Source organism: Momordica charantia, assembly GCF_013281855.1.
Source record: "Momordica charantia cultivar OHB3-1 chromosome 3 unlocalized genomic scaffold, Mcharantia_2.0 BLBB01000003.1, whole genome shotgun sequence".
NCBI lineage: Eukaryota > Viridiplantae > Streptophyta > Magnoliopsida > Cucurbitales > Cucurbitaceae > Momordica > Momordica charantia.
In genome coordinates, this window is record NW_028275161.1 from 16,626,381 (window position 1) to 16,637,852 (window position 11,472).

The following is an 11,472-nucleotide window of genomic DNA, read 5'->3' on the forward strand; positions in this document are numbered from 1 at the left end:
ATTGACTTTTCTATAGTTAAAATCATGTGAGGAAGACAGCAAAATAAAATAATAAAAAAGAAAAATACATGCAACATAATATTTTTTTAATAGCATATTAAATTACTCAGGAAAATTATATTGCTTTATTTTGTCCAATTATCCATGTTATGTCCTATAAATCAGCTCAATTTGTTTGATAGACATGTAAGTCGTATTTAGTTTAAAAAAAAGCTTCAAAAATTAAAATTAATAAATTTAATTCGAACTCTTTAAATATATATATAATTTTTTTTTTGAATGTAGTGTCCTAATTAAATGTGATTGAAAAAAAAGTGAGATAAGAAATAGAATGTATGAACCAAAACAAATACTTTTTAAAAATATAGGAACCAAATTAGGTCTTTTGATAAAATTATAGGAACTAAAACAGGTAAAATTTGAAAATACAAAGACAACATTTTATACTTAAAAGTATAAGAATCAAAATAAACGAGAATTCGAGACCTCCAATCAGACATTGTGCTTCTTCAGAGAAGAATTTAATAACACTGCATAGAAGTAATTTAAATCCTTTACTATTACTTCTATTATTTCAGTTTAATCCCTCCACTTGATCCAAATGCTCCAAGATAAAATCGTTTAACAACTACTTTGATAATTGAAAATAAAGTTAACACCAACTAAAAGGGACCAGTGAAACGAGAGAAATTACAAAAGAACTTCAACTTCGTATCCAACGGTTATTAAGGAGCATGCAAAATTTCGAACCTACTTTCAAGACTCAATAGAAAATAGCCACATTGTGGTGACCTCATTCAACCATTTAAAACAGAATGTTCTCTCGGTATGTAACCTTCCACCAAACGACATTAATATCTTCTTAGGGAAAAAGAATCACAAGGAAATACACAGATTATTAAAAATTTAACAAGAAAAAGCAAAATAACAACCTATTATTTTCCTTCTATCTTACAACATAGATACAGATCATGTACATGATGAAGACTGGCAGAGCAGAGGCCTACTATGGTGAGAGGGAAGAAGAACAAAATGAACTATATATCAAAGTGTTAAATCCTACTATCAAAATTGGGCATTTTCTTTCCAGAAGTGAAGCACAGAGTGAGGTGATCACAGCAACCATAAGGGGCAAAGTGATTATTATGATTCATCTAATTTTTTTGTCTCTTCCTCTCTACCGATTGGGACTCGAACTTGAGACTTGTGGCATGGACTGAAACTCAGCTCATCCACTAAGCCGACAAGCTACGGGCTCATTCGGTATGATTCATCTAATTTTCAACTTTTGTTTTAGAAAAAACTATAAGTTAGGAGTGGCACTTTGTTTTACCAGTTGTGGAGTTGGGCGGTAATGCTTTTTACCACTGGGTGGTATTCAGTGTGCATATGCTTCTTTGCCTTCTCTGAACCTGGCTGCTCCAGCCACTCCTTGTATATATCTTTCACCACTGGGTTCTCAAAAGGATCTCTAATTAAAACCTGCAACATAGAAAGCCAGCCAGCCCGCCCGACCGAATGAATTATATATACAAGAAGCTCAATTGAAGGATATTGATTCTTGCAATTGCAATAAAGGGAAGGAAGCATATGCACTTACATTTTCCTGATAAGCAGCTTCTAATAACTCGATCAAATCCTTGGGAGATTGTCCAGGCTTTGGTTTAATTTGGCCCCCTCCATTCAGACAACCTGTTTAACAATAATGTTTTCCAGTTTACAAGATATAGATTTCATCTCTTGAAAAAGCTAGATCAATATACCATACAGATAACTTAGTTTAACCATGGTTGTTCAGATTCTTAAGCAGATAGTCTAGTAGTTACCTGAAGGGCAAGCCATGATCTCCAGAAAATGGTAATCGCATTTTCCTGTTTTGATTTTTCGGACAACATTTTGCAGGTTTCGGAATCCATAGCATAGTGCAAACTTCAACAAAGTCTTCCCTTCCACCTACATTATATATACAGGGGCAGACACATGCATGAGATAACAATTCATTAGCAGGGACTAAAAGGAGGAAAAAAAAAAGATCAAGAAGCATATTCCGCACTGCTACTATAATTGTGAAAATGAGAGAGATCCAACAGTGCAAGTTCAACGATGCATAACTAGTGGAACATTTTTAGATCAATAGCTGCCAGATTAAATATTAACCAATAACCAATAATCTAACTCAAAATAATTAGACAAGAAATTTACATTACTAATGGAAGGGGGAAAGAAGCAAACTCTCCGGCAAAACTGGAGTTTAGGTTTTCATCAAACTCATCCAATTCTTGGAATATAACAATATCGAATCACTGACAAGCCCCTAAGTGCCTGAGGGTTTAGTATGTATAAAAACATTTCATAAAAATATTAGCTTACCTCTAGTGTGAGCTCCTGAAAATCTGAGTTTCGGATGGATTTGAATTCCAAAGGGACTTCACTTTCGTTTCCAAAGAGTATCTTCGCAGCATGCCGAAAAATGGTTTCTGCATAACCACCAGAACTTCCACGAACTCCAAAAAGCTGCCCTTCTTCATTTACATTTGTCAGCCTGCAAGAAAATAGCCAAGCATGACATCCTTAGATAAATTAAATGACTAAACTGCAAATGCAGGAAGGCTTAATAAAGTCATTTAGTCTTACATTCTATCCAAGGGGGATTCTTCTAGACTATTAAAGTCCACCTCTTTCAACTGCAAGTATTGACGAACAGAAAGAAAATGTTTATGAGAAGCCAAAACTAAAAGAAATAGTAACAACAAACCAGAACATGAGACAAAGCTGAACCTGCATCAATTCTAGAACTTCACCAGATGTCAATACTGAATCTACTTCTGTGATTCTGTAGGCCTCATTCTCCCGAGTTTTGTTGACTGAGTCCAACTGAAAAACAAAGTCCTCCCTGGCTGCCTCCAGTTTCTTGTCATAACAGGGCATCACAGTAACATGGTACACATCGTCTGATCTGTCAAATTAACATGAACCATAAATTTCAAAACAGGAAAAAAGGAAGGGGGAAATTGATCGAGATCTAGACTATTCAAGTGCAACCCTTAGGTGATTACAAAGAAACTATGTCTCTATGGCTTTCTAAAAGGAACTTGGAAGCATTGTTCAAGCCTTGGAAGAGCCAGATATAACTATTCCATACCATATCCTTCTTGATAGGTGACTATATAATAATACTATAAGTATAAATACAAGGCAAAATACCAATATCAATGTGAACAATCTAATTTGTCCTGCTTTTCTTGCTGTTCCTAAGTAAATCTATTTGTGCCATAAATACCATTATTTTATCAGCCAAACTCTAACTCCTAAACTCCACCGTAAATAACTCAGCTTTGCATACTGTCGCAATTTCCAAACATCAGAAAGATAAGGAATAATAAAAGAAAAAACAATGTAACTACCTAATACCCAATTTTTGGCATATATGATGCTTAATTATTGATCCAATCATTTGCTGAGGACTCTTCACTGATGATATGTAAGGCAAAATGTAGGATCCATGTTGCTTCTCAGCATAGCATATCCATCCTGAAATTGGAACAGATGTGTGGGTTTGAGAAGAAAAGATAGTTGACATGCAACAAGGAGGTAAATGTCGATGTCAACAAAAATAAAAATAAATAAAAAAAAATACTGATATAATACCAAAAAAAAAACCATGAAATTTCATTAACTCATAAAAATTATTTAAATTAATAAATTAAAATTTATCACTTCAAGTCATGGTAATGGTACCCATATTTCTTGGCATTTCATTAACATTTCCACCAAATTTAAATATAAAGGTATCATCTTTATTCCTTTGAATCATGTGCACATATAATGTATGGAGTAGGGGACCTTATCAAATCATATGGGACCGAATTAAACCCAGTCAGTCTAAGTCCCAAAATTGGTGAATGGGGGCTTTCACAAGTTAAAAACAGACCAAAAATTAGGATTTAGGAGTCACTTTCAAGTGATCTGGCCATATCAAACATATTTTTACAAAGTTTTATGACAAGAGAACAACATTAACTTGCAATTAATCAAGATGTCTTGAATAGCTGAGTTTGGGAAAAACAGTGCTATTTGCTTAAGAACAACAACCAACTAGCTCCCTGGGTCCAAAGAAAAGGAAGAAAAACAGCTGATCCTGAGGAACTTTTCGTCCTGTCTCTGCAGTCTATATATCCTCCCTCCATCTTAAAATACTGATGGTCATGATAGGCATCCCTCAGATACACTTACTCAAGAAGATCTAGTAATGGGGGGATGGGGGAGAAAGCGCAATGTAAGGACGTCAGAGAATTGGTTAGTAGGTGTGATGACGTAGCACCCTGTAATTACCTAAGGGTTAAGAAGAGTGTTTATAATCAGAGAGCGGGCAACTGTTTTAGGGAGAGAAAGGAAGATCTCGAATTCTTCCCAATAGCACTCCGTTCATGATATGTTTATGAATTGCACGTAACTCTTCAGGATGAATATCCCACATGGGGATTTACACTATTCTTATCGTAGGTATTCAAAGATTACCTTTTCTCCTCTAACAGATTACAAAATTATGGGTGTTGAAAAATTCTTGTTCCTATTTTCATTGCTTGCAAAATGCCATTTTGTTTCTCCCGCTGACCAAAATCTACAATACACCATTTTTCTTGTTGCCATCCGAGCAAAACCATCTATAGTCAGATTGGTTTGCCTAACATATGATGTCGCACACTAACAGTTTTTAGTGGCTGAAAACTTAGGAAGTTAAAAATTTTAACTGTCAAACCAACCCAAACCTTTTTTTTTCTATATACGTAAAGGACTCATAGTCAGAACAACCCAACCTGACCAATTTACAACACCAATTAAAGAGGAGAGACGGAATTATCCCTACTAACTTAATGGTACCAGAAAAGAAAAGAGGAGTCCTCCACAAAGATACCAGATATTTTGGAAAAGAAAGAGTGGGTTTGCATAATTATCATTAAAATTACAGTAGCTAAATGACCAAAAACTATACCTGGGCAAGCTGATGAGATCATAGGAATGGATGATTTGCATTTTTCTTCATTTTCTGACTGGCTTTGTCTATACCTTGCTATGAACTCATTACAAGCTTCAATTAAGGTTAAATCTCTACTGCAACTTGTATCAAATATAGCTTTTACTCCAATGGACTTAAAAAATGTCGTGAGTTTCTTAAAAACCTGACACATGTCAAACACTTCATGTAGTTAGTTGCCCTAATAGATAAAACATTTCAAACATTGCAAGGACATAAATACAACTTCAAAAGTCACCAAGTTCTACTATAAGATTTGCCTTGTGGCTCTTGTCCTCTCAAAAAGAATATACGCAAAAAAACTCATTACAATCATGGGAAATGATATATCACAAATTCAAATTTTACCTTCAGTGGGGAGATGCCAAAATGGACAGCAAGTGAGGCTCTGGATTGGGGAGATAATGAGACAATTACAACCTTTCTTTTATTAATGTTTGAAATAAATTCATCCAGACTTTGCTTCTCCAGCATGACAGTCTCTGCTGATGTTACACAACCACTACAAGGGAAAAGAAAACGTTTCAGACAAAACCTAGGCCTGTTACACTTTATCACAAGGGAAAGGATGAGAAGTACAAGGCAAAATAGAGAGCAATAACTCATGGAACTATATTCAATTAGAATATCCCAACTGAATATGGTGGAATCAGTGAGTTCCCAAATTCAGTTTTTCCAAACAATCTGATAAGTGGTTCATCAGAACTTGACAGCTTTTCAAATACTTCACCTTATATCCAAAACGTTTCAGAGGTTCCTTTGGTTTTGTTATCCAAAAATTCATAGAGTACAAGCAAGTTATATCAACGGAAACAGTATACAAAGGGGGAAAAACATACAAAAACGAAAATAATTCAGAGTTCATTTTAAAATTTTGCATAACCAACAAACCCAATTTGATCCTTCAAGAAAAATTTCACAATAGAGATTGTCGTAGTTATAGATACCTGCATGCTAAGCAATCCTTCAGTGAAATTTTAACTGGTTCTGCTTTCAATTGCTTCCTAGAAGCCGAAACCTAAATAATATACGCAGAAACAAAAACGACAAATCAACTAATAGAAAACTTCTAAAAGAATGACTCATTTTTACGCGTGCTTCTTCCTAATGATTACTTAAATTAGGGAAGAAATCAAAATCAACGCAAATAACCATAAAAAACGATACCGAGAGCAGCAACTTTGGCAACAACAGGTATTCAAATCGAAGAAATACCTCAACTTTATCCGGCTTCGTGGTTGTAGCTTTCAGCCCTTTGAGAGAAACTATACAAGCCTGGGAAGGCGCTATGAAATCATTCAGATCCCCTATCCTCAAAGTTGCCGAGAACTTCTCAGACATCTCCTAATTTCTAAATTCCAAATCAAGAGACAAAAAATAAATGAAACAGCAACTGATAGGTACAAAAATCAAAATTTCTCCAATACGACCAGCAAAACCCCCAAAAATTTAGGGTTTCGGAGAACCCAAAAGCCTTAAAAAGAAGACGAATAAGAACAAACCCATGCCGACCAATCAGAGTCGGTGATTTTACCAGAAACTTGGAACAGCGTAAGCGCGAAGAAGCCTATAGGAGGATAGTTTTAAGGAAATCGGAGAAAGCGAAGAAGACGGCGGATGCGAACCCAGTACGGCCAACCGATCGGAGAACGGCTGGTCGGCGGTCAACCGGTGAGTGTGGCGGCAAAGGCACGTGCCGGGCACGGTCCACGGACGAGGAGAAACGGCGAAAAGGGAAGAAAAGAGAGAATTAGGCCATGGAAATGGGGGTGAAACAGAGCGGTGGTGGTACCCAGAAGTCGCTTCACGACGATCGGATTGGCTGTGTCGTGTAGTAGAATGGCAGCCAAATGGCTCCAGAATCAGCGGAGAATCTTTTTGGTTTTACACCATTTTTTGGAAATAAGGAAAAATAAAATGTCTCAATATGGAAAACTGTAAAGTAAACAGTTCTCATTTTATCTATTTTAATACTTGAATTTATTTTTTTGTAATCGTTAGATTTTAGATTAAAAAATTAAATATTATTTCTTTTTTAGTTCAAAGATTGTCTTAATCAATTGAATTATACTCTGATTAATGATCATTCAGATAGTAACCAATTCCTGAAAATGGTGTAAAAGTGATAAGATTTGGTTATATTTTGTTCTCTCTCGACAATGAAGCTTATTCCATCGTCTTACTGACCGACCTTTAGTGAAAATAATGTTTCAAAAATTTAATTTTTAAAAATAAAAAACAAAATCGTTAATGAAAGGGACTTAAATACTTTGTGATATTTTTTTTGGTTAAATATATCAAATGACTTTTTGGAGGGACCTTCAATACTTGTCATTCTCAGTTTAATCCTACTATTTTGAAATTCTAAATTTTATTTTAAATAAATTAAAAATTATCAATCATTTTTTTAAAGGATATTTGTTAAAATTTATTAATAAAAAAGTTTTTATTTCTTTTAAGTTATATTTTTTGTTTGTTCTATTATATTCTACATGAAAATATATTTACTTTAAAAAAAATATCAACAAATATTTAAAGTCACAACATTAGTTTAAATGTTAAATTTATATTAATTAATATAAAATTGATAAGGATAGTTAACATTTTTCTAAAGGAGGGACTAAATGGAATTTTTAAAATTTTAAAAACTATATATAATTTTAAACCATCGATTTTTTAATAGGAATAGCTACTTTGAATCAAATAACCAATCATTGAAATTAATACCTATGTCTGATCAAAAGATTAGAGTTCAAATCCTCTCACCTTTATTGTACTAAAAATAAAAATACAAGATAGATAAATAGATGCCGAAGTAAAACTAGAGGGGTAAACTTTATGTTATATATTTGAAATATTGTAGGTAAATGTCTCATTTTAATATAATGATTAGGTACCCAATCTGATAATTCAACCATCTTTAATTTAAAATTTGATGTTCATACACCAGTCAATATTTCATTCTTGGAAGTCTACTAAATTCTCACAAATTAAAGTGGAAACATTTTATTCATCAACTTACAAATTTATTTCTGAACAGATGCACCATAGTTTTTCCACAGAATAAAACTTAAACATACACTTTTTTTTATCAGAATAACAGAAAATTGTTACATTTTCCTCCTCACTCAAGCTGCAGTGAGATCAGGCTATGGAGTTTGAAGCTTATCAATGAACTCGAAAAGCCTACCTTCTGGAGCTGCCCTTGCTCTTGCCTCCGCTGTACAGGCGGAAGAGACTGAAAGCCGAAATGCAAGACAGCGCCACCATGCTCAGGCTGACCACGACCGCGCTTGCCAGTCCCTCCCCAACTTGGTTGCAGAACTTCTTGTACAGATCGCATATCTTCATCCACTGCAACTCAGGCTGCCCCAGCTTCCCGAACACCGCCGATTGGGCGGCCGCTGCCACTGCTGCCACTGTAACATATGCCATTATCTGCACAAATGACTGCCCTTGTCAAACTGGAGCAGAATGGTCGTTATGTTTTTAAAAGTTTCAACCTCGTCCTTTATTTAAAATTTGACATCTTTGCCAAGAAAACTTGTTTATGAATATGATAGATAGGCTTCATGTGTGACATTGTACTTTAATAATAAACAAGTATTTATGCCTGAGTACTAAGATATTATTTACAACCATATAACAACAAATGATACAATTAAACCACAAATAACTAATTCGTGATACTTTTAATTAAAAGTAAGGGCATTTGATTTTGAATACTTGGAGTAAAAAATATGTTGATTTAACCAAAACAAAAAGACAAGAAGTAAAAATGTAAGGACAAAAGGCAAGGTAGAAAGATAAGCAGATGCTGAAGTGCACAAGAACATTTATTGTAGGCCACATAAATTCTTGTACGAAGAGGTTGGTAGAACCAAAGTTCATTGGGAGAGTGCATTTATTACTTTTTATGGCCATAACACTAGTGATTTTTCCCTTTGGTCCATGATAATAGAATCCTCAGACAATATAAACCAAACTCATGAATCAATTCATCCATAGCCAGAATCAAAGGTTACTCGCAGCAGCAGAAGGGAAAAGAATCAATAAAAAGAAGATAAAGAACATTATCTATGTGTTAAATGGTCAACCAGTTTCTTCAATGAAATTAGCAAAAAAATGCTGTCAAATTTGGATCTGCAGAGGGGGTTTCCCAGGTCTGAAATGTACCTGATCGCCAGAGAAAATGATCCAAGCTAAAGGCTTGCTGAAGAGCACATTTCCCCTCACCATGCTAACCACACATCGTAGCCCTTGGACCAGAGAGTAAGCTGCAGCTACTCCATTTGCTACCACCAAAAACCTGTGTTATATCATAGTGTCAGAGAAGCTGTGTCATGAGAGGAGGTGCTATGTTCAACCTCTGTAATAAATTTTGTGCTAATTTTTCAAGTGTAAAAGTGAAAGGAGTGTTAAGAACATGTTTACGATAACCCATCGGTTTAAAATTGCTAAGCTTTTGCTTTAGCAGAAGTTTAATTAGGAAAACGAAAACCAAACAAAAACAAAAGACCCAGTAACTGTTAGCGCGTAGGACCAATATTCAACTCAAAAAGCTTGTAGCAGTTTAATATGTCGGACCAAAATCCGACCAAGTACAGAAACAAAATACCCAGTAACTGTTAAGGTTCAACAAACACAGAGAGACAGAGAGAGAGAGAGAGAGGCAGGGACAGAGAGATTACACAAGAGCTTTCATGTCTGTGAATTTGGCCCTCTTTCGAATGGCAAAGATATCTCTAACTTCAGTATCAGTCCCCACAAGAACAGCAGCAAGAACTCCAAGGCCACATATCACAAACCTCAACACCAACTCAACCACCCTCATCCTCTTATCAACCACCTTCAAATTCGAGCTATGGTACACAGGGACATTCCCAGGGCTAATACCAACGCCAGAGTAGCTCATTTTCTTTCCTCCAAACACCCAAATCAAGAAAGAGAAGCAAGAACTTAAAAGAAGCAACTCAATTTTCAGTCAGGCAATTAATCAAACACTTGTGGGGCATGCACCAGGGGGACCTTCTTATAACCCTCCGCGCCAGCCAGGCAGCCAGGGCCAATTAATCAGTTGACATCGACGGGTAAAAATTCAGTAATATTCAATTTGAAATTTGCGAAGATCCAGTGGTGGGAAAATTCTGAGGGTGCGATTAATTACCAGACAAGTGGCGAATACAGAGATTCTAGCGGCTTGCAAGGTTTACAGAAAAGCGTACCTCACGCCGAGAATTAAAAGCTGCCATTAATGGAGTCTGATCCCAGTCTGGTTTGGCATTCAATGACTCTACTAGGAGCTATTAATTAGTATTTGGGTAATGAACCTTAAAATTAATGATTTTTTTCTTCTTTTTCTTTCCGTTTCTCTCTTTTTTTCTACGAAGAAGTTTTTGTAGTCCCAAGAAAGTGAGGCGTCAGATAAGGTGGGGACAACCAATGTTCTTAAATTCGTCAATTAACTAATAATTTGGTGAATTTATAAAGACGGTACAATTTTTGTCTAGAGTTTGAAGAAATGGAAGAAAAAAATGGTACTTAATTAAAAATAATATAAAATTATTAAATATCCAACCTATTGTTGTGACCGCGTAGAACTATTTTTCAAAGATTGGGATCAAATTGTCGTTTAGGGACAAAAATGTATTTTATCATTTTCTTTTTTTACCTAAGCAAAATTCGATTCCTTAAAGTTCACTCAAAATTTTCAAGGTTCAAATCCTCTCCTTCACTTAACTCCAAAAAGTAGAAGTCAATTTTTTTTTTGATAAATTACCTTTATGGTCTAGCGACCCTCAAACATTGCCCCGCTGTCCCACTAGACCTTACTTCGTCGATTCTCTTTCTCTCATCTTCTTCCTCTTCAACCAGATCCAATCTCTCATTGTTATGTAGATAGAATAAAGTAACCGAGTTTATGGTAACATACTAGTTCTTGTCATGTAAATAGAAAAACATGTCATATATTTAATATGGTAGCATCTTGTAATCGTAGGGACAATTTAAATCTAACTAAATTAAAGGGAAACATTGAAACTTTTAAAACTATGAAAGACAAAATTGAAACTAAACTCAAATCATAGGTATCAAATTGAGATTTTTACTAAATTGAAACTATGCCTAGACCAAATTTATTAACTTTTTTTTAAATAGTTTTTTTTTATCATACTTATTTGATTTTGTGTTAGATTTGAATATTTTCATATTTGAATTTGGACACTTTTGTATATTAATTTAACATGATTTATCACTCTGGGGCATGTGATGAATTTTCTAATTTATATTTGAGATTGTTTTAATTTTATTATTCATATTTAAAATTAAATTTGAGAAAGTATTTTCTTTTAATCAACTCACGACGAGTGATGTTAGATAAATGACTTAACTAATTCAAGTTCAAGTGCACTCGATTTGAGTAAGTTAAATTTAGGGAT

At 34.7% G+C, this 11,472-nt stretch overlaps 2 protein-coding genes across 2 annotated transcripts; both read right to left on the reverse strand.

Annotated features, from left to right (window-relative positions):
• Positions 1–1,125: 1,125 nt before the first annotated feature.
• Positions 1,126–6,920, reverse strand: NAR1 (ferredoxin hydrogenase). The gene is made up of 12 exons (XM_022286966.2): positions 6,570–6,920; positions 6,251–6,386; positions 5,983–6,053; positions 5,384–5,537; positions 4,994–5,180; positions 3,405–3,531; positions 2,779–2,956; positions 2,635–2,684; positions 2,371–2,542; positions 1,827–1,953; positions 1,601–1,692; positions 1,126–1,482 (listed from the first exon to the last, which is right to left on the reverse strand). Exons 2-12 carry the CDS (start codon positions 6,374–6,376, stop codon positions 1,330–1,332), a joined length of 1,437 nt encoding a protein of 478 aa, XP_022142658.1. The 5' UTR covers positions 6,377–6,386; positions 6,570–6,920; the 3' UTR covers positions 1,126–1,329.
• A 1,095-nt stretch (positions 6,921–8,015) lies between these two features.
• LOC111012747 (CASP-like protein 2B1) lies at positions 8,016–10,419 on the reverse strand. Its single transcript, XM_022287001.2, has 3 exons — positions 9,727–10,419; positions 9,212–9,344; positions 8,016–8,473 (listed from the first exon to the last, which is right to left on the reverse strand). Exons 1-3 carry the CDS (start codon positions 9,948–9,950, stop codon positions 8,222–8,224), a joined length of 609 nt encoding a protein of 202 aa, XP_022142693.1. The 5' UTR covers positions 9,951–10,419; the 3' UTR covers positions 8,016–8,221.
• Between the last annotated feature and the right edge of the window lie 1,053 nt (positions 10,420–11,472).